Below are 22564 nucleotides of genomic sequence, written 5' to 3' on the forward strand. Positions count from 1 at the left end.
GGAGTTATTTTTTTCTTTATTAAAATGTTGCTGTTATGAAAGTACTGCTAATGAGAACTTGTCGAGAATTTGATGAAATTGGCATTTCAGTCAAGATATATAGTGCTTCAGTTAGATGTGCTGACCTACAGGAGGAATACTGAGGCGATGCCATCTTACAGGCCAGGTTGCTCACTCCTTGGAGCTACTGATGTCATCTGAATTATAGCTTTAAGGTAACTAGGGGATTGCCACATTATTGTACATGCCATGGGATATGGGTGTTGATGTTGGAAACCACTGTCTGGTCTGTTGGTCTTCTGAGCAGCACTGGTAATGTCTGGTGGATGTCAAGACATGAAGTCAGTTCTCATCAACATGCCAGGCTTTGCCTGATAGTGTACCTATGTTGTTTAATTTCAAAAAAAAAAAAAAAATCAGTGGTGTATCATTTTACAAATGGCAGATAAGAGGCTAAATAACCTCTTTCAAATCATATAACTACTCCTTGGGTTTTGATTTCAAGCCTCAGTGTAGAGCGGTGCTGCCTTTCTCATGGCAGATAAAAGACTGAAAGATTATGAAAGAGTGTGAATTCAGGTTTTTACACAGCTGTTCATGTTTTAGCTGAGACTCCTTGCTTATATGTAGGTCAGAGGCCTCCATACTTGCTTTTCTGTCTGGTCCCCTTGCTTCTGAACTAGACAACTAAAACTTCTTTTAGGGGGCAAGGGGTGTGGCTCAGTATTAAAGAGCATTATCTAGCATGTACAAGGCCATGGGTTCAATCCCTATGCCAAAAAAAAGAAATTAGTAATAGGCATGTATGTGTGTACATACATGTGTGTCCATGTGCTTGTTTGTTCACATGTCTGTGGGGAAATGGGAGTGAGACCTGACATATGATGAGTATATATACTCTACCACAGCTACGCCTGTCCTTTAGAGAGTCTTTGAGGAAAACTTGCAGCGTCTTCTGCAGCAGCACTGTGTCAGGTCGGCTTGGTGTTTTACTGTATCTTAAGACATTCTGACTCAGCCAACCTCAGCAAAGCAGAGGGAAAGGAGGCTCAGCAGGCAGCACCATGAGCTTGGGGAGGAATGCAGAAACATGACTTTGCATCTGATTTCATTCACCAGATGGAGCTCCGCTGTGAGCTCCCTAACAGGACCTAAGAGTAAGGGCAAGACTGTTTCCCTCCACTCCACTTGTCTGCCTGTCTTCTTTATTCACCTCTTCCTGTAACTTAAGTTTTCCACAGGCAAATGTTTTACTAGACAGTATGTATCTACTTCCTGTGTTTAGGCCCTGAATACAAATTCAGATATAGTCTCTTCCCTAAGCATCCTACCAGCTACAGCGGGAAATATTTATTGCTTTCATGTGTTGCACACTAGACTTAGAATTTGCTAAAAGAGTAGCTCTTGTTACTGCTACACACACACACAAAGGAAACTACATAAGGTGAGAGGTGTGCTGATCAGCCCAATGTTTTCTGGTAAACATATATAGATATAGATGTAGATATAGATATAGATATAGAGTCACATATAAATTTACCCATTACCCCTCAGTAAAGCTTGAAAAATCACAACGGGTAAAATAGACTTCAGGGAGGACCACAGAGGCAGTGCTGAAGCTTACAGCAGGAGGTTGCCTTGTGGGTTAGGAGGGTGCTACTTAAGGAAGACTATCAAAGAACTGGTGTGAAAGCCAGGTGTGATGCACAACTTTCACCCCAGCACTTGGGAATTAGAGGCAAATGAATATCTGTGAGTTTGAGGCCAGCCTGGTCTATAGAGTGACTTCCAGGATAGCCAGGCTACAGAGAGAGAGAGGCTGAAGTATGAATAGTACTAAGTCTGCCGTGTGGTGTGGGAGTGTGGTTCTGTGGTAGAACATGTGCTTAGCATGCCTGAGGCCCAGGTTAGAACAGACCCCAGAACCCCTCTAAGTCATCAGCATTGCATTACAGCTTCCATTCCTTAAACTGGCAGCTTTGCTGGTGTCCAAGCGTCTGTCTGGTGTACTCATACGCATATCAAAGGATATCTGGGAGCATTCTTGAGTATACTTGAAGATTTCCAAGTGTATTAAGTTGAAAACCAGTAATTTCACCAGACCAAAACTTGACAAACCCAAAGAGCCTAATGGGATTCTTGTAAAAGCTTGTGTAAGTAATCTACTGTGCGACTTAGGTTATTGATCAAGCTTCCTCTGACACATGCGCTAGCCAGGGGTCCTTCAGTCCCAGCAGACAGACTGCAGATATGTGGAGAGTCACTTTCAAATGCCCCTACACTTTTTAAAAGATTTATTTAAGTTATATGAGTATATGAGTACACTGTAGCTGTCTTCAGACATACCAGAAGAGGGCATCAGATCCCATTACAGATGGATGTGAGCTGGGAATTGAACTCAGGACCTCTGGAAGAGCAGTCAGGGCTCTTAACTGTTGAGCCATCTCTCGAGCCCCCTCAATGTCCCCTTTAATGTATAAACTTATTTTGTCACTTTTTACGTCATTCCTATTTTACAACCAGACCCCTTCCAATTACTTTTTCATTAGTCACAATAATTAAATGATTGAATGATCTATTGGCTTTAAAATTATCCAAGTTAGTAGGGTGGTAGTTAAGTATGGGGCTGTGGAGATGAAACATGGCTGGTCAGAAGATGATTGTTGCCTGAATAATAAAGAGTATACAGATCTTATTTTATGTTTTTTCTATTCTTACATTATGCTTGAAATTTAATAAAGACATCTATGAAAAATAAGCCAAAAAGTAAACATTATCTTGGTAGGAGGTATTATAGAATTATGCTCTAATTTTGTTCTAAAACCTGTGTGTTGGGGTCTATAGCTCTATTGAAGATTAATCTCCCTAACTACCTTCAGGGAGATGTCAGGTACTCCTAGGGATAAGAAGTCCTCTGCTTCTGACAGGACAATATGGTCTATAACCTGGTTCCTCTGAAAAGATGCCCCATAGCTTGAGGTGACTACTGTGGAGAACTCCTTCCAATCAATACTGACCAATGGGGAAAAGTTGATATAAATAACAGTATTTTTCTTTTTGAAATGGTCATCAATACTAGGAGCTTGTAGAACAGCCATTCTCGAGCCATTTAACAACTACAAATGTGTGGCTTGGTCCCTGGAGACCAGTTTCTTTTGATTAGTTAGGGTTGTGCTCCGACAGCAGCATAGCTTAAAAGCCCCCTGGTGATTCCAGTGTGCAGAGTGAGAGGCTATTTAGGGCTCTCAGAAGAACTTTCACGCATGAGTAAAGAACTGTGTACTTCTGTCTACCTACCTCTGGGCTATGTGTGTTACCACTCACCTGGCATAGCACAGGGCAAGCTCCGCCCAGCAGGTTAAAACTCTTATCTGAGCAAATGTGAGTTAAAATCCTCTTTAAATTACACGTATGATGAATCAAGAGTACTGTTCTAAACATGTATACATTTTAAATAATGTGCCTAATACCTAGGGAAGAAGGAATTGGATTCCCCTGGAACTGGAGTTACAGATGGCTATGAGCCTCAGGACATGTGAATTGAACCCAGGTCTCTGGAAGAGCAGCCAGTGTTTTCTACCCTGAGCCATTTCTCCAGCCCCTTTTGTTTTTGTTTTGTTTTTTTTTTTTTAATTACTAGTTAGACAATAGTAAATATATTTATTTAGCATATATAGTAGAAATTCTATGAATCAGCAATATGAAAACAAGTGGAACCTTGTTATCCAGCTAATGTAACAGAAATACTGTGAGATAAAAACACAGTCTCTGTGGCTTGAATGAGAAGGCCCCCATGGGTGCATATGTTTGAATACTTGGTCTCCGATTGATAGAACTTTTTAGGAAGGATTAGGAGATGTGGCCTTGTTGGAGGACCTCTGTCACTGAGTGGGGGCTTGAGGTTGCAAAAGCCCAAACCATTCCTAGTAAGCTGTCTGTCTCCTGCTAAGGGTCAGATGTAAGGTCTAAGCTACTGCTCTAGGGACGTGCCATGCCTACTGCTGCCATGATCCCAGCCATGGTAGGCATGGCCTCTCCTGAAGCTGTAAGTCCTGATAGACTTTTCTTTAAGCTGCCTTGGTCATGGTACTTTGTCAGGGCAACAGAAGGGTAGGTGACTAACGCAGCCCTTCCTTGTGTTTCCCCAGGTCCTGGAGGAGTGGCACATGTAATACATGTGCTACATTGGTTCTTTATGAATGACAAAATGAACTCATAAAATACAAAATATATGTTACCTGAGAGGTTTACAAACAACAAAAACCAAAACAGAATTTTAGGCCCCATGGTGCACACCTTTAATCCCAGTACTCACAGGCAGAGGTGAGCCAGCCCAAGGCTACATAATGAGAACCTCTCTCACACATGCACACCACCACCACCACCGCCCAAACCCAAGAGGTTGTATTGTACTGTTTTGTCATTTTTATGTCCTGCTATTCAAGCTCTTTGTGGTTACATGCTAGATTCCATTTTGTTTGTTTACAAGACTGTTAACAAATGGAACAGCCCTTATCTTGTGGTGCCTCATCTGGCCAAAGGGCTGTCTGCACATTGTAGTGTCACAAATTGTCATGTGACTCTCGTGTTGTCCAGTAGTCTCCATTTCTTCCAAGAAGCTGAGCAGGAATGAGAAGCTTCTACATCAAATAATCTGGTGGGGAAAGACAGCAAGGCGAGATACATTTAAAGAAAGGGCTAATGGAGGATCAGAGCAAGCTGGTCCTGTCTGAGATCATCTGAGCAGAGGGACAGATGGCTCAAAAGTTCAAAAAGCACTTGCTGTTGAAATGAGTCTGATCTCTAGACTCGCATAAAGATGGAAGAAGGACCCAACTCCACAGGATTGTATTCTGACCTCCAAACATGTGCCGTAGCACACAGACTCAACACATAAGGCACATGCTAAAAACAAAAATTAAGAAACCTGAAAATGGGGCTGGAGATAAGGCTCAATGGTAAAGAGCACTCGCTGTTCCTCCAGGGGGCTTGAGTTCACTCGCGCGCACGCACGTGGTATGTGTGTGTGTGTGATTTATTCCTTACATAGATATGAACATTTTATATTTGGAACTTACTGGAACGACTTACCATGGTTGCAGCAGTTTTTGTTGTTTCAAGACCAGGTTTCTCAGTGTGTAGCCAAGGCTGTCCTGGAACTCACTCTATAGACCAGGTTGGCCTCAAACTCACAGAGATCTACCTGCCTCTGCCACCTGAGTGCTGGAATTAAAGGCATGCACCACCACTCCTGAATTCAATTCTTAATACTCACATGGTGGTTCACTACTATTTATAACTCCAGTTCCACAGAATCTGACTCCCCTCTTCTGGTCTCTGTGCACACTGGGTGCAAATGGAGTACAGACACACATGCAGGAAAGACACCCATTACATATGAAATAAAGTAAAAAACAAAACCTAAGAACAGGAGTGAGCCTGACATAGTCATTGAGCATTCAGGTTGCTGATAAACCTAGGAAAGTAGTGGGAGTCAGGAGGAGAGTCCCACAGTCAGAGCCATGGAGCTGTATGGGCACCAAGCAGCTTACCCCTGCCAGACATTTGGGGCATGTGTATGTGTTCACGCTGCATGTGTCAAGTAGACAGTCTGATACAGAAACTAGAATTCAGGAAAGAGGTCCAGACTAGAGCTAGAAGGTTTGAGAGTGTCAGCCCATAGTGGTCTTGGTGCTGTAAGTCTGTCAGCAGAGACAAGGAGAGACTTGGGGCAGAAGCCCAGGTTGCTCAGGGTTAAGAGTTTGGCAAGTGATACCACAGAGAGGGGAGAAGCCAGGTGGAAACGTCCATGGAGGGACCTCTCTGCTCAGCTGTATCAGAGCTGGTTGTGAAGAAAGCTGATCTGGCAGTGTGTGCCATTTGTACACTTGATCTTTACAGAAACTTGTAAGGAAAAGTGGGGCTACTGACCCTTCTATACGAGCTCTTCAAAGAGTGGTTCATTTTGTTTTTAAGACAAGGGCTTTATATGTAGCTCTCACTGGACTTTTAAAAGCTCTATACACCTGGCTAGCCTCAGACTCAGAGATTCTCCTGCCTCTGCCTCTCCAGTGTTGGGATTAAAGTTGTGTACTACCACTTCCAGCTTAAAGCTTTAATATTAATACATATCAGAGTCTATAACAGTAGTAAGTGACAGAGCTGCATTAATGTCCATGTTAGCTGACTATTATACTATACTTCCGTTTTATAGCCAAACTTTTTTGATTTTGAAAAAACATTCTAAACTATAGAGGAAATCCAGATTGATAAATTAGTAGATGTTAAATTTTCTAAAATATCATTTCATTAACTTGCTCTGGGCACTTGGGATAAATAAGTAAAGAATGCTGCTTCTTTGACACATTAAATTATAATTCTTATCATGAACTAAAACTCAAAGGTAAATCTTAATGTCTTTCAGATTATCAAATAGAAACATTATACACAAACCTGTGGAATGGACTTTAATCGCTGTGGTCTTGCTGTTACTGTAAGTACTCTTTCAGATTCTGTCTCTAAATAAACAGTTTGATTAGGGAAGACAGTCACTGGTTTTGTATACTGCCTCGGAGAATGCTGTCTTCATATTCTGTGCCTTATTCTCCTGTTTTTATGCAATAATGTAGTTTCCATGTAAAGGGGCATGCCGTATTTTGAGAAGCTGTAATCGTTACCTTGTGTCTCTACCATCTTAAGAGAATCTAGTTCTCATAAGTATTTCTCTTTTGTTGGAGATTTATACACTAATCTTTTACATTTCCTTGTTATTATCTGTTCTATTAAGGCTGAATTAGCTTCATTGTCTTATATCTGTCTTTATATATATTTCATTTTTGGACATAGTTTGTGTTTAATTGTAGTGGATTAGTTTTACTTTCTAAATGTGCATTTTAAAATTAACAGGTTTAAAGGAGCTAAGTACACACTATACAAGGATACATAAAACATTTAAAACTCACCCACCTCTTAAGAAACCACTGGTGGTTTCTAAGGCTATTTTTCAAAAGGGTTAAAGCCATTTATTAGGTGTAGTGTTTTTCAGCTTGAATTGGGAAAATCTTTTGAGGAGCATTCATTGCTTTTGCTGCTGTTGGTTGGTGTTGGTTAGGCCATTGAAGCCCACAGGCAATGGAAACTTACAGATATTCACGGGTCAGTCACGCTCATGATGTCTCCAGCACTGCTCTCTCTCTCTTTTTTTTTTTTTTTTGATATTACTTTAGACTGATGTGTGCCTTCCCTGTCCCAAGAAAAGCTGTATGAGAAGGATTAGCTTAGGCTTCAGTGAGCTGGAATCTGTGTCGCCTGAACAGATACAACTCACATGATTCATTAAATCAGAACACAGAAAATAACTTTACTTGAATGCTCTGATATAAATTTTTAATCAACCTTAAGAACAAATCTTTTGTTATTTCTACTATTCAGTGTTCCAGTTGAATTGGCAGTTCATGAAAAATATATTATTAATTTTTAAAAGGTTTTCTACTTTATGAAATGTGTAAATATTTTGGTCATTGACAGAGAAAATATCAATAACTATGCTTACCCACAGTATCATATGCCTGGTAATAAATGCTCATAGACAACTCTCTAACTGTACTTTTGTAATTTATTCACTAAGAGGGAAGCAGTGTTTAGGATGACATGTTAGAGCCATTAGCAGTGATCTCAGAATCTTACTTCTGCAACTGAAGACATATGAGGCCCTTACTTTTTATATTAAACTACTGCCACATCTCCAAAATGTCTAGCAATTAGAAGAGTGATCCGGGCAGTGGTGGCTCACACCTTTAATCCCAGCACTTGGGAGGCAGAGGCAGGTGGATATCTGAGTTCAAGGCCAACTAGCCTTCAGAGTGAGTTCCAAGAAAGCCAGAGCCACACAGAGAAACCCTGTCTTGGGGGCAGGGGAGTGTTGAGAAACACAATAGTAAAATGTAGTATTAAAAATTCATGTAATTTTTCCTGTGAAAACAAGACTCTGGGCTGGAAAATGCTTCGGTCATCAGAATGTGTGCTAAGCAAGCATAAGGACCTAAGCTTGTGACCCTAACCCACATAAGAGCCAAGTGTGGCTGTGTACATGTCACTCCAGCACGTGAGCAGGAGACAAGGAGACCCCAGAAGCTCATTGGTGAACCAGCTGATCTCAATCGATGAGCTCCAGGTTCAGTGAGAGACCTTAGGTCAAAAACTAAAATGGAGCACATTTGAGGAAGGCACCCAAAACCAACCTTTGACCTCTATACATATATACACATGAACATACATACATCCAAACAAGAATACACACATAAATATACACACAAAAATATTCTATAATCTAAAAAAATTTTTTTAAGAAAACCTATGTTTTAGTTGTATGTTTTTTATCTATATTAGTTTCCCATGTACAATCTTAAAATCGTAACTGCGAGGACCGCTCTGTGTCCTCTGTCACTCTTATGCTCTGACCACAGGGAGCTCCAGCCTTCCCAGCCACTGAGCCTTTTGACTTGTAGACAGCTCAGTCATTTCTGGAGTAGGTCCTTTGGCTTTCAGAGTCTTGGCTCACTGTAGATCCCATGTTCCAGGGTACTTGCTAGGCTTTTGTTCTTGAAATCTTGTGTCTTTGCCAAGGGTCCACTTAACAGTTCCTAATCAGCCATTTTGCACACTGTGTAGCCTCAGGCTTCAGATATCCCTCTTTATCCTTTATCCTTACCTCCTAAGACTTCCATCTCAGTTCATACTCATTTATTTCTTTTTTTCAGAGAGCCCCCTTTGACCTTTCACGTTACCCTAAGGAACCTGTAGCTTAGCTATTGGCCCCTTTCATCCACAACCCCATCCTTCTAAAATAACTACTATTAAACATGTTAGAAATAGAACTTAAATATTTTCCATGTAGACTTTTAAATATTAAATAAAAATTTAAATATTTAAAGTGAATCCCACTCACTTCTGTAAGGTATAATTATATTTGGTATACCACCCCACCTTCTTCCTATATCCAGTTTAACAAAGATAGCATTGCCCTTGACATGTGTTAGACAGAGAGCCTCCCATGGGAAGTTTAGAGAGCTCTGGTGCCCAAGACCTGCTCAGCTAGAGCGAGCGGGTCAGGCACACATTAGCAAAGGAAAGGACAGTGCCTTTCCTTTCTGCTGCTAGCTTACTGCCACTACACCCTGCAGAGACCTTCACAGAGATCCGTTTGCAGATTTTCAAGGAGGGTTACTCAGAACCTGTAGGCATTTCTGAAGTGCATATTCAAAGCAGATATAAATCTGTAGAGCATCTGTTGTACCGAGGAGGAGGTACAGACTCAGGAGGCGCAGCACTCAGGCCTCAACTTTGGTCATCAGAGCAGATACCTCAGAGTTGCCCTCTGGCCCCACACACATGCCGTGGCGTGTGCACACCAGCACCCCCACACACAATAAATACAGGATACTATTCCAGTTTTCTAAAATAGTAAGATATTTATGATCTTGTATAATAAATGGTATAGCAGCATACTACAATTCTTTGGATATTAAAATTTTATTACTAATGTTCATTAAATATAAGGGAATCACCAGGAAAGACAATTTTCTATAAAAGTGTCTTACACTCTTCAATATTGATGTGAAAACTTAAGGCCTGGCCTTTTTTGTCGCTGTGGATGAGCATGCTTAACAAAAGAACCCTCTCCATCCCTAGTAAGAGCGCCACAGAAGTGCAGAGTCCTGAAACCATCTGGACAGGGTTCCTTTGACAAGCACATTCATCCACAACAACAGAAAAGGCCAGGCCTTAAGTTTTCACGCCAGTATTGAAGAGTGTAAGACACTTCTATAGAAAATCATCTCTCCTATGATTCCCTTGTGCCTTCTTAGACCACTGCCATGGAGGAAAATGTAAACCATAGCATGTAACACTTCATTGTAAATGTTCCATTCTTATAGCAATACAGTCTTGGGCATATATTCACTGATGGAATTGGCACAGTAGGTGAGATACATGTGCACAGGAAATGCATCATGGCTCACTCTCACTTCAAGTTCTTACTAATTTTATGAGACATGAATGGCTATTGTGACTGCAACATTTATTGACTTTATATATTCAGAACTTGAGCACATAGAGCCCTTCAGGCAGGGCTTAAGTAGTGTGTATTCATTTCACATGAAGGAATGAGACATATAATAACAAATAGTAATAATTGACCTTCTTTAATAAGAACTGATTGAAAATGCAATAACATAACTGAGTAGTTGCTGATATTTTTTTACCTAAACCCTAAGTAATAATTTTGTTTTGTTTTGTTTTGTTTTTTTGTTTTTGTTTTTTTGAGACAGGGTTTCTCTGTATAGCCCTGGCTGTTCTGGAACTCACTCTGTAGACCAGGCTGGCTTCAAACTCAGAAATGCGCCTGCCTCTGCCTCCCAAGTGCTAGGATTAAAGGCGTGTGCCACCACCGCCTGGCCAATAATTTTTTCTAGTTGAACATAGCCATACTTTATTCTCTGGATAGGGCTGGACATTGGAATAATACAACTTGATTTGGATTTTCCCAAATAAATATGCTCAAATAAAATACTGGGCTCTTTTTTTTTTAAGAGCTTATTTTTTAATGTATATGAGTACACTGTCATATGGTTACAGGTGGTTGTGAGCCACCATGTCGTTTCTAGGAATTGAACTTAGGAATTCTGGAAGAGCAGTTAGTGCTCTTAACCACTGCGCCATCTCTCCAGCCTAGTACTGGGCTCATGCAGTTTTTAATATTACTCTTAACAAAAATATGTGTAAATTAACTTTTCTATATTTTAGAACCTATATAACAGATACAACCTATTAATATATATATATAATTTTGTTTATATATCAAATTAGGAAACACTGTTTACATCAAAGGGTATCTTCTGGCACGTAGCTCCCTTACACTCCTGTTCCTTTCTTCATAATTTCTGTCTTACTGCATGACAGACCCCTTCTGTATGCTCTCAGCACAGAGTCTGAGGAAATGTCATAGGTCAGCCCTCACTGACCCTGACTCCTTTCTTTTACTTTGCCTTTTGTTTTCTTGGATTGGACCATTCTCATTAAAGCCATTCTAGTCTGTAACTAGACCATAACTATAACTGTCATTCTAGTTTCTAACACAAAATAGAACTGTGCCATGCTAGAGAGAAATCTAGGAAAAGGTCCTGACCAAAACTGGCAGCCAGGGAAAAGGCACACGCGGCAGTCTAACTGGTCTGAGTCCCACTTGTGCAGCCCATGTGCCAGGAAAGGGGATCGTGTTTCCTCAACTGAAAATGGGCCATACTCCTTGGAATTTGGCTGTCTGGTGGAGGAGATGAGTATTCACTCAGAGGATGAAGGAGAGGGTGACTTCTGCCTGGGAACATAGACACACGCTCTTCCTACCTTGATGCCCTTGGTGTTCTCTAATGGAAAGCTTTCAAAGCCATCTCCAAAAGTGTCTGCTTTCATTTTACTTATCTGAACTGGCTGTTTCCAGTGAACTGTGGCCTGTTTGTAGTCAGGGACCATTCAATAGTTTATTCCCTCTAAAAGCTTTGAGTATTCCCATTGTTCAGGGATTAGCATGTGAGTCCTGGGAAATGGTATTTTAAACAAGCTCAACTTGACCATGGTCTCTCAACAAAAGCCATCAGGATGCAGACAGTCACTTTAAGGAGTCATCAAAGACAGATACTCTGGAGAGTCCCTTCCCTGGGGCTCCTGGGCGTGAATTCACTGAGACTAAAGCTTTTACCCTCTGCCAACTGTGCTTTACAGCCTACTTATCACTTCACCTCCTAGAAAGACCTTAAAGCACACCTTAGAGAACAGAACAGGGGTATTCCTGAATCCACATCTCTTACCATTCCAAATCAAGTTTAGTTTTTGAACCTATATTAGAAGACTTTTGGAAGTATTTTCTGTATTTTATAATTATGGAATATTTATAACTGATTTTTCTTGAGATAAAATTCCAACTTTAATTTATAGACAGTTCTGGATTTTAGTATGTTTTCTATATTATACAGTGGTCCATACTATCAAATAACAGAACAATTTTATCACCCCCAAAAGAAACCTCATCTGAGCTGAGCCCTGACTTCCCTTCTGACAACTACTTACAACCCTGTGGGATAGCCATTTATCTGTTTGCCTGTTGTAAACATTTCAATCAGTGAAATCATGTAAGACATATCTGCTTATGTTTGGCTGCTTTCATTTAACAAGGTTCTAGAGTTTTTGTCCATGTCAGAGCATATAACAGTACTTTTTTTTATGACCATATAGTATTCCGTGATGCAGATAAACATACATTTACTCAATACTCAGTTGTCAGGTGTCATCCTTGTGTATGTTCTTGTGTGACATGTTTTCAGTTTAGTTGTATACACTGATGGTGAATTGCTGGGTTATAATTAACCTTTTGAGAAACTGCCAAGCTGTTTCCTGCAGCAGCTGCACCATTTCACACGGTCACTGGTGGAGTATAGGCACTCCAGAGACTAAGGTAAAGAGCTGTCTCATCCTCACATCCAGTTGCCATCTTAGGTGCTCACATGTGCAGTGTTTCACAGCCTGCTCGATCACATGCGCACCCCAGCGAATGGCACTGTTGGGAGGTTATAAAGAAGCTTTACGAGTTGTAGGTTGGCGGGCAGCAAGATCCTGCAGGGTTGTCCTTCCCATCCGCTTCTGTCTCCTGCTTCCCAGCCACCAGGCTGTGAATGCTACTGCTCTGCCATGCCCTCTGAACCCTATTGGAATTATCTCTCTAAAGCTGCAAGACAAAGATATAGTTCCCCTATTTAATTGTTTGTTGGGTGTTTTTGTAACCACTGTAGAAATAAATAACACAAAATACTGATACCAAGAAGTGTGATTGTTGCAGTAACTAAGCCAGGTGCTGTGGTTCTTACACTGGTTTTCAGAACCAGTTTGGAAAAGACTGGAGAAGCAGGTTACAGGAGCTGCTACAGTGATGCAAGCAAAGCTTAATAAACAATTATGAGGTCACTCAGAAGACCATACCACCACCCAGAGTGTGGACAATAGAGGCCAGGCTCATGAGGTTTCAGAAGGGAACTAAATTTAACTAAAGGCCATGCTTATTATGTCCTGGCAAAGAATTTATCTACATTTGCATTGAGTCTGTGTCCTGCGCTTAATTGAAAAATGATGGCTAATATAGTGGGGAAAATTTTAAGACCGCGTGATAATGTCACATAGCTATTGGTGGTTGTTTCTAGCCAAGCTTAACAGTAAGAATCGGGAGCAAGAGGCTTGGAAACAGAAGGATTAAAAAAACAAAACAAACAAACAACCAAAAAAAGAAAAACAAAAAACAACAACAACAACAAAAAAAAACAGTGCAGTCTAACCAGGAAAGGAGTGGTGTGAAAGGTTTTCATGAGATTAACACCATGGAAAAGTAACCAGGTACTCTCAAGGCAGAGAGAAAAGATGCCTTTTAGGGCACCTCAGGAATTTAACCAAAGCCCACCTATCGGCAGGCTCCAGAGTATCCATTTCCTTTAGGAAGAAGGCCGCCAGGTGCCGTATTTGTGCAGTCTGGTGTTTTTCCAAGTTGACCCATGCCACCTCTGAGACTGCAGCATCCTTGATTCAGAGGGACTTGGCTACTGCTTGAGCTCATGGGAGACCTTCCTGCTGGTGTCACAGGCATTCAGGATGCATTATTTTGAGGTTTTAGACATTCAAAGAAGGCATCAGATGGCAACATTTATTAGATAATAACATGAGACACCGTCAAGTGTCAGAGTGGCCAGCGACCAGAAGGCCCCAGTGTACCCAATTGTATCCAGGTATACCTTGTACCCACTGTATATGTGTTTGAGTAGACTTAATACTATTTCCTGCCATCTCTGGAGAAGCAGCGTTCCAGAGGGCCTTTTCCTGTGTAGGTAGTTGACAAATTTGCTTAGATTAACTTGTGTCTTTTTTCTTTACCAAAAGTCTCCCTTAAGTAATAATCTTAGGCTCTTTGGGGGGGTGCCCAGGGCCAGATATACAACTCAGATGCCATTATTTTGAGCAAAAACTAGTATTAGATCAGATTAAAAGTAATTTAAAAATAACAAATCTCTAAAATAGCTTTACTTTACCAGGAGAAAATAGCCTTTCTCTGACATCTCCCCTCATTCTGCCTTTTGTCTAATCTGTAGCTATCCTTTCAGTTGGTGTCTTCAATTTTAAGAAAGGCCAACTGTGATCCATTCCCATTCCTGTGCTCACCTACTACTATTCCCTTCCACAAAATTAGTGTATTCCCGAGACACAGGAGGTGGGACTTGAAACATTGTGAGGGAAAAGTCCCTCCTCGGTGGCTTTTGATGCCGCTATCCCATAAGAGAGCGTCTGGCCATGGAAACTTTGGGCAGCTGTTGTGGGTGACGTACAACATTGGAGTGGGCTGGCCAAGCCTGCTGGAGTTCACAGAAACATACCACATACCCCAGATGCTGGACACAGAGCTAGAGGACTTCACGTTTGCCCTGCTGGGTTTTTGTCTTGCTTTGACCCAGTTCCTCCTTTCTATATACCATTTCTCTTGTGGAATGAGAAGTCTGCCCTGTGCCGTTGGATATTGGATGTACATGACATTTTTTAGTCTAGCGGAGTTAACAGTTAAGACTGTGCTAGGGCTGGTGAGATGGCTCAGTGGCTTTGAGAACTGACTGCTCTTCCAAAGGTCCTGAGTTCAAACCCCAGCAACCACATAGTGGCTCACAACCACCCGTATGCGATCTGACGTCCTCTTCTGGTATGTCTGAACACAGCTACAGTGTACTTACTTATTTATAATAATAAAAAATAAATAAATCTTAAAGACTGTGCCAGCTGCCCGACCGTCTTTAGGGCAGGCGGTCCTCCTGTCTCTGATGGCCATCTTGAGTAGAAGTGCTGGGGTTAGAAATGCACACTCCTGCACAGCTTTTCCAGGATCTGACTTGGGTCCTCAGACTTTCACAGAGATCACTTTTACCTGCTCAGCCGTTTCCTCAACCCAAAACCCAGGTAATTTCTAAAGGAATAACACTTTAAATTTTCTATCAAAGCCTACTTTGTACAAAGGTTTCTTTTCCTTAGAATTTCCTACATCTCCAGTAAATTTATAATTTAGTCTTTTATTCATCCATAAGTTGCAGTGGGTCTCCAAACCTTAATCCATGATAAAAATTACTAGTGTGTGAGGTCTGTGTTCCCTCCCTAGAAGCGTACGTACGTGCGTGCGCACGCGCGCGCACACACACACACACACACACACACACACACACACACACACAAATTCCTCAAGGGGAGAGTCTCCAGCCACTTCAAGGATGATGGCAGTTAATAGCGGTTGGCTCTTACCAATCACAGCTTCAGTTTTAGTAGCCAGTCCCTAGTTTTCCTAACACCATCTGCCTGTCTGAACAAGCACCGAGTTTGCTGGTAGTGTTACCCCAGCCTTGGGGATTACCATAGAGGAGAGTAGTGATTTCTCTGTGGGGCTTGATCCCACTGTAGTCACACACACACTGAGGAGAAAGCTGGAACTGCCGGCCTGAGGGCAGGAATTACGAAGACAAACTGTCCTGTGCTCATCTACAGCTGCTTTACAGACCTGCTACAAACAGGACTTAGATATAAAGTTCTAAAGTTACTCCACCCCAGCCCCTTAAACAAACACACATGCAATATATCATCCACAGTGATTTACAAAGGACTTGTTTCTTTTGAATTAGAAATATCAATGGGAAGCATCCTGGCTTCCTTATTAATAGGTAATCCTAAACCCTTAAATGCAAACATCAGGGCATGAACCATCTGTTAGAAGAAAAACATTTTATTTTATTTGGCTGCAATGGTCTTCTGTAATCAAAGTTTTTATCTCCATTTTCCAGATAAAGCTCTGAAGTGAAGGCCCATGATGGCATGACCCCTTTGAATTCTTTCTTATCCTATGCTCTCTGATCTCTGCAAACAATCTCTCCTTACTGGCCTCATGAACCTATTAGTTTCTTATTCTGGTGACTTTGTCATTTTACCTAAATTTTGTTTTGTGTTTTGGGATCCTCTCACTCTCTGGCCCAGGCTGCTATGCTGCTCACAGCTCACAGCCATCCTGCTGCCTCGAATCTTCTAGGTCTAGGATTACAAGAGTGCAGCATTACAACCAGCTTACCTAAGATAGAATTAATAGAATTTTTATTTGTGTAATTACCTTTTAACAAGCCGTATTTCGTTAAGTGTAATTCCATTGCCCTAGAGACAACACTTGTACAAGATCTTGAAGCCCTAAACTTAGCTTCACAAATTATTCAACCTCATTGAGTGTTATTTTCCTCATTGGAAGTGTAAGGAGTTAGCCTGAATTCAGGTTTTGTTGAGGCAGTGCTTGTTTCTAATGAGACTCAGCAGCTACAGGTGCCAACCCTGATATCCACCCAGAGCAGGAGAGGAATGCTGAAGGAGATAGTGAGAGCTCTGGGGTCACTGGAGGTGTCCACTAGAGAAAAGCCACACGCTGAAAAAATGGGTCTTTTCCCCTTTATCCCTTAGCCTAGGCTTTCCCACTCTCTCCCCGACACTTCTCTCTTTGATTTAAAATCAATACACCTGGTAAAGGTTTACTCAGAATCTTAATTTCAAAAGTGAAGTCGGGCTAGTAGAGTTGGATGTTGGTCTTGGGTGTACAAAGCTGAGTTTGAGTTTAGTATACACACGCGAACACATACACAAACTTATATTAAATTAAAAATTAGATAAACCGTATTTCTGCTTCCAAACACTGTTTCACTCTTACTTTTTTAGTGGTTCTGCTTCATTCTTCTCCTGCCTCAGATCAGTGATTTGCCCTGGGAAAACTAAGGCACAGTCTGAAACAGGTGACCTATGCATCTGTGTCTAACCCTGGTGACTTTTTCTCTCATATTTCTGATCTTTACCTCCCATGCCCTTCTGTTTCCCATGGCCTACTAGTCCATCTATGAAATATAAACATGTAGTTCACCCTTGCAAAAACTGTGTGTGTGTGTGTGTGTGTGTGTGTGTGTGTGTGTGTGTGTGTGTGCGAGCGGACAAGTCTCTATAAAAATAAGAGACTCTCTATTTATCCACATATTATGTTTGGACTCTATGTAAATAGTATTAAATCAGGAAAAATTGTCTACAGTCAGTGGAGTGATGTGAAACAGTGTTCTTAAAAAAACAAAACCTCTGCTCAATTGGAGTTGCTGTGTAGGTTGCTACTGTCTCATATCCTGATGCTACCCACCACCCCAGCTATAACTCAGGAACTATTCCTTGAATTAAATCAGTGAATGAATGGAGTGCTTTCGAGTTGTAGGACCTCCACAGCATAGCTTGGCACAGATATGCCCCATCCCTAACAATAAAGGTACCAATAAATTATAATTTAAAAACTAAAGATACATACATCATCATCCATCTACAGGTTTTAAAATTTTATTACCTATGCCATAAATTACTGAGTGGTGGGGTATATCTTTGCTGAGGCATGCTTGTGAAAGTCAGGCAAGACCTTGTAGAAGTCAGGTCTCTCCCTCCACTGTGTGGGTCCCAGGGATTGAACTTGGGTTGGCAGGTTTAGCAGCAAGCACTTTTATAACAGCAAGCCATCTATTTTTTGAGGCCTATGATTACAAAATAAGTGAACATACTTCTAGAGGAAGAACTGTTTGTTTTTATACAACCCAAGCTATCTTAGAGTCTACTGCCTTGCTCTCCCAATTATAGATGTGTGCCCACCACACCTAACCTTTGATAAATTCTTTAAATTCAGTAGCAGACGATAATAGCTAAAGCATTCAAAGAATTGTCCAGCTCAGTGACGGTGGCACATGCCTACAATCAACGGCACTTAGAAGGCAGACACAGGATGACTGGCACAAGGGTATTTATCAGATATTAATAGGGCCTGGTAGAAATGCTCACTTTAGTACAAAAATTTCCTTTAGTTTGTGTAAAATCCATTTATTCAGTAGTCTTGCAAATTCAAATGAAGCTATAAAGAGAAAAATTATTATCCCCAAATATATGGAGGGCTTGCCAGAATTTTTCCTTTGTTAACTTTATACATGTTTATTTTGTGTATTATGGAGACTTAACACTTTTCTTACTTCATCCTGATAACTGTAGTTAACAGTAAAATCTTGCTGTTCTTAGAGCTGAAATTCAAATACTTCCATTCTGTTCCTTTTTATATATGTCCACAGAATTCTAGAGCATATAAGAGTCAAAGGGAGAAAAACAAAGCTTAGAATTCTTTGCTTTTCTCTCTTCTGTTAGATCATCTCAGTGTCTATCCTAAGTGCAAGTTTGGGAGTTGGCTGCTACTATTTGGGAATGGCTTGTGTATTCTATGCCATAAAAGATTAAATTCAGATTGTCTAGTACTGGAAATGTAGCAGAAGCATGTGCATACATGCGCCCGAACACACACATACACACATACACACACACACACACACACACACACACACTAAATAAATAAATACATTTATCCTAAAAAGCAGTGTAGGAGAGATTTAACAGTAACAGTTTTAGAAAGAGGTTAGTTTTGTTAACTCAGGTAAGGGCATGGGTGAGGAACCATTAACAGTTAACAGTTCAAATAGAGGGCAAGATATTAGCATAGGAAGGTTTGAAAAGACAGGCAAAGCATGAGACATTAACAAACAAAGAGCTTGAGTGGGGAACAGTATGGCTGTCAGGCAGACAGTTACATAGAGAGATTTCTAAACAGATACCTTGGATTCTCAGTGGAGTGGGATAAGAGATGGTCCTCTAAGGGAAGAGGGTTTGGGTCTGGATAAAAAATAGTAACAATGGTCCTCAGTGCAAACAAGGAGCTGACCAAGAGCCACAGTAGACTAACATACTATTCTGATGAGGCCAAAGATCATGGCTTTGTAGTGCTATCAGCCAGAGGCACTTTCTCCCCAGCTCTCCCTCCCAACCCTGCCCTAGGAGTTTACAGTCACCCTGTGGTGTGGAAAGAGCAGCATTGACCATGGATTGCAATTTTGCTGGTCATAGCTAAGATAAGGAGACGAAGACTCAGACATTGGTTCCAGAAGACCAAGAAGCTGGGGAAATGGCTCTGTGCGGAAAAGCATTTGTATGCAAGCATTCTGACCTGAGTGTGAATCTCTAGCACTTATGTAAACAGCTGAATTTAAGTGTAAGTGTCTGTAATGCCAATGCTCCTATAAGGATACGAGAGGAGGGCCAACATCCTCAGTGAGCAAACCAAGACACCGCCTCAGAACAAGACACAAAGTGAGGACCAGCACCTGGGGTCGGTCTCTCCATGAGCACTGCATTCACACACACACTGTACATGCACACATGCACAAAGAAGTTACAGCAAGTGGATTTGGTAAAGGATGGTGGAGTTACTTCAGGAACAAAATGGGTCTCCTCACCAAGTATTTCATGGGACCTCATCTCAAAATTGTGTCTCCCACACTGATGTCTCTCCCAGGAAATGGATGAAATTCTTTTTGTTGATCATTCCTATTTGAATATCCCTCAGGCACTTCAAGACTCAAAATTGAGATCAAATATATCTTCCCTTTCAGATGACCCCTATTTCTTTAATTACCCAACATTGAAAACTGAGTTGTCAGCTAGGCCCAATGGGGAACTAGAGAGGCTGGGACAGGAGAATTGCTAAGAGTTCAAAGCCAGCCTGGACCAAAATGAGACCTTATTTAAAAAGTGTGGTTGGGAGAGGGAACACTTTTTCTCTTGGTGGCTATTCTTGGTTATCAACTTGACTGCGTCTGGAATTAACTGAAATCCAAGTGGCTAGGTGCACTTGTGAGGGATTTTTCTGTTTTTGTTTGTTTGTTTGTTTTGGTTTTGGTTTGGTTTTTTTGTTTGGTTGGTTGGTTTTTTGTTTTGTTTTGGGTTTTTTTTGGTTTTTCAAGATAGCCCTGGCCCTCTTGGAACTCACTCTGTAGACCAGGTTGGCTTCAAACTCAGAAATCTGCCTGCCTCTGCCTCCTAAGTGCTGGGATTAAAGGTGTACACCACCATTGCCCGGCAAAGATTTATTTACTATAATAAATGAGTACACAGAAGAGGGCACCAGATTTCATTACAAGTGGTTGTGAGCCACCATGTGGTTGCTAGGATTTGAACTCACAACCTTCGGAAGAGCAGTTGGTGCTCTTACCCACTGAGCCATCTCACCAGCCCAGGATTCTTCTTAATTAAATCATCTGAAATAGGAAGAGCCACCCTAAATCTGGATCTTTTGTGGTAGAAAGAGTCACTTTTAATCTGGGCTACACCTTCTTGTGGTAGGCTATATGAAGGACATGAAAGAAGGAAGTTCTGCCTGCCCTTCCTCTCACTGGGAAATTCTCACTGGCATTAGAGCCTACTTCTAGACTCCAGAGTCTACTGGAAACTGGGTGAGAAATCCAGCCTTGTGAACTGAATAACTAGTGGATTCTTGGATCTCCCTTGGATAGACAACTGTTATTGTACTAACTGAACCAAAGACTATAAGCCATCCTAATAAGTTCCCTTTATTCATTTATTTATGGATAGGTGGGTGGGTGGGTGGAAAGACAGATGGATGGATTCATGGATGGATGGACAGACGGATGGATACTTTACGTTCTGTTCCTCTGAAGAGCCCTAGCTAACACACTTGCCCTTTACTTCCGATATCCGATTATTCTGACTTTCAGTTTTGTTTTATTTCGTTTTGTTTTGAATCAGATCACTATGTAGCCCTGGTTGATATGGGACTTGCTAGACAGACCAAGCTGGCCTCAAACTCAGAAAGCCACTTGTCTCTGCCTCCCAAGTGCTGGGATTAAAGGTGTGCAGTACCACACCCAACTATAGTCTGTTTTCTGTGATTCCTACTATGACGAAAATGCGTCAGCCTAGACTGCCTTCCTGGGTAGAGGTGCGTGCCAGGTGTCTCATCCATCCTCCTCATTGAAGTTTAACCCTGATTTGATTGAGGGTGGTTTTTATTCTTTATTATTTTTTATTTTATTTAATCATGTGTATATGTATGTCTGTATGCATGGACACATGTATATGTGTGCCCATTGAGGCCAGAAGAAAGCATTAGAGCCCCTGGAGCTAAAATTACAGGAAGTTGTAAGGTGCCCAATGTGGGTGCTGGGACCAGAACTCAAGGCCACTGGAAAAACAAGCAGTACATGCTCTTAACTACTGAATTATGACCTGGTTGGAGGGATTAAAACAAACAGAAAACAACCACCACCTAGGCAGAGACTTGCACTGCCTGCCATGCAGAGACCAAACAGTGACTGTGGGCCCAGGCCTCAACAAGGTACTTGTGCCGTCCCCTCTAAGGCTCAGGGAATAGTGCAGAGAAGGTACAGGCAGGATGAGAGCCATAAGTTAGGGTGAGGGTCTGCAGAATGCTGTTCTCTGGATACAGCCTTTGCAGTCATTGATACACAACAAGTATAGCTACCTGCATTGGGTCCACACAAAGACCAGCCCTACCAATAGTCAGCTATGGAAGTAGGAATGGATCACAGAGCTCACTCTTTTACCTCTGAACCACTGAGTACTCTCAGGCTCCTAGGCACGAGAGAGATCTGTCTTTAAGTTGTGTACCTTGTACTGAGCCCAGGAGGCTCCAACAGATAACTCCACACCTGCCACCACACACAGATGGCCCAAGTTAATCAAACTCAGGAGAAGCACAAAACAAAATGAATAGACATGAACATGAGACGGGTTATGGGAGGGATGGAGGTGGGGTAAGAGTCTCTTTATCATGCCACTGATTATATCTCCTTCAAGCACCTGGTAGCTCTATGGCTGACACTTTACATGTCTGACATGCACTGAAAGTTCTTGTTCAGGGTCACAACCTTCACCTCTTGTGTTTAGTCACCTATGAATACAACCTGTAAAAAGATTCCATTTATTTTTCAGTTTCTCTCAGCAGCTAGGATGTGGCAGCACTTACCCCACAGCTTCAACACTATTACATTTAACCACTAGTTCAATCCAGAATGCAGGATGAGTGTATTTGCCTAGAGTTCCAGCTAAGATCAGAGAATTCCATGAGCCTGAGAGTTCCAACACAGCCCAGGCAACACCTCAGATTCCGTTAAAAACAATTAGGGAAACTTTGAATTATTGTTTCTTCATCCCAGCTGCCCATTAGAATCACGTCAGTAATTTAAAAAAAAAAATTACTAATGACTGTTACACAAATTTTGATTTGCTTATCTTTGCCTGAACAGAAATAGTTTTTTCATTTCCTAAGGGGCTAATTGTACACAAAGAACCAATAATCATTGTCTTAACTCGGGTTTACTGGGGTGCTGAGTAGAAATGTTGTGCCAGGGAGTATTCATGAACCCCCTAAAGTCCAGCACGGAGGTGATTCCTATGCAGTTGAATTAGGGTCTATTCAAGCTCAAGCTTGGACCACAACACTGTCTCTGACGCAGCAGAATGGGAGGGATATCCCTAACTTTAGTTTCAGGCAAGCATTTATAGAGACAAGAAGGGGGCATCTACCCTG

The 22564-nt window shown here is 41.5% G+C and overlaps 1 protein-coding gene across 2 annotated transcripts in view; it reads left to right on the plus strand.

Annotated features, from left to right (window-relative positions):
* Positions 1-22564, plus strand: part of Rpap2 (RNA polymerase II associated protein 2) — a 73554-nt gene that overhangs the window by 26813 nt on the left and 24177 nt on the right. For both annotated transcript variants that reach the window (XM_031337204.1, XM_031337205.1), the window contains exon 11: positions 6425-6493. In XM_031337204.1, coding sequence (XP_031193064.1) covers positions 6425-6493 — 69 coding nt within the window. The remainder of the gene's footprint in view (positions 1-6424; positions 6494-22564) is intronic.

This window comes from Mastomys coucha, unplaced genomic scaffold (assembly GCF_008632895.1).
Source record: "Mastomys coucha isolate ucsf_1 unplaced genomic scaffold, UCSF_Mcou_1 pScaffold22, whole genome shotgun sequence".
Classification (NCBI taxonomy): Eukaryota; Metazoa; Chordata; class Mammalia; order Rodentia; family Muridae; genus Mastomys; species Mastomys coucha.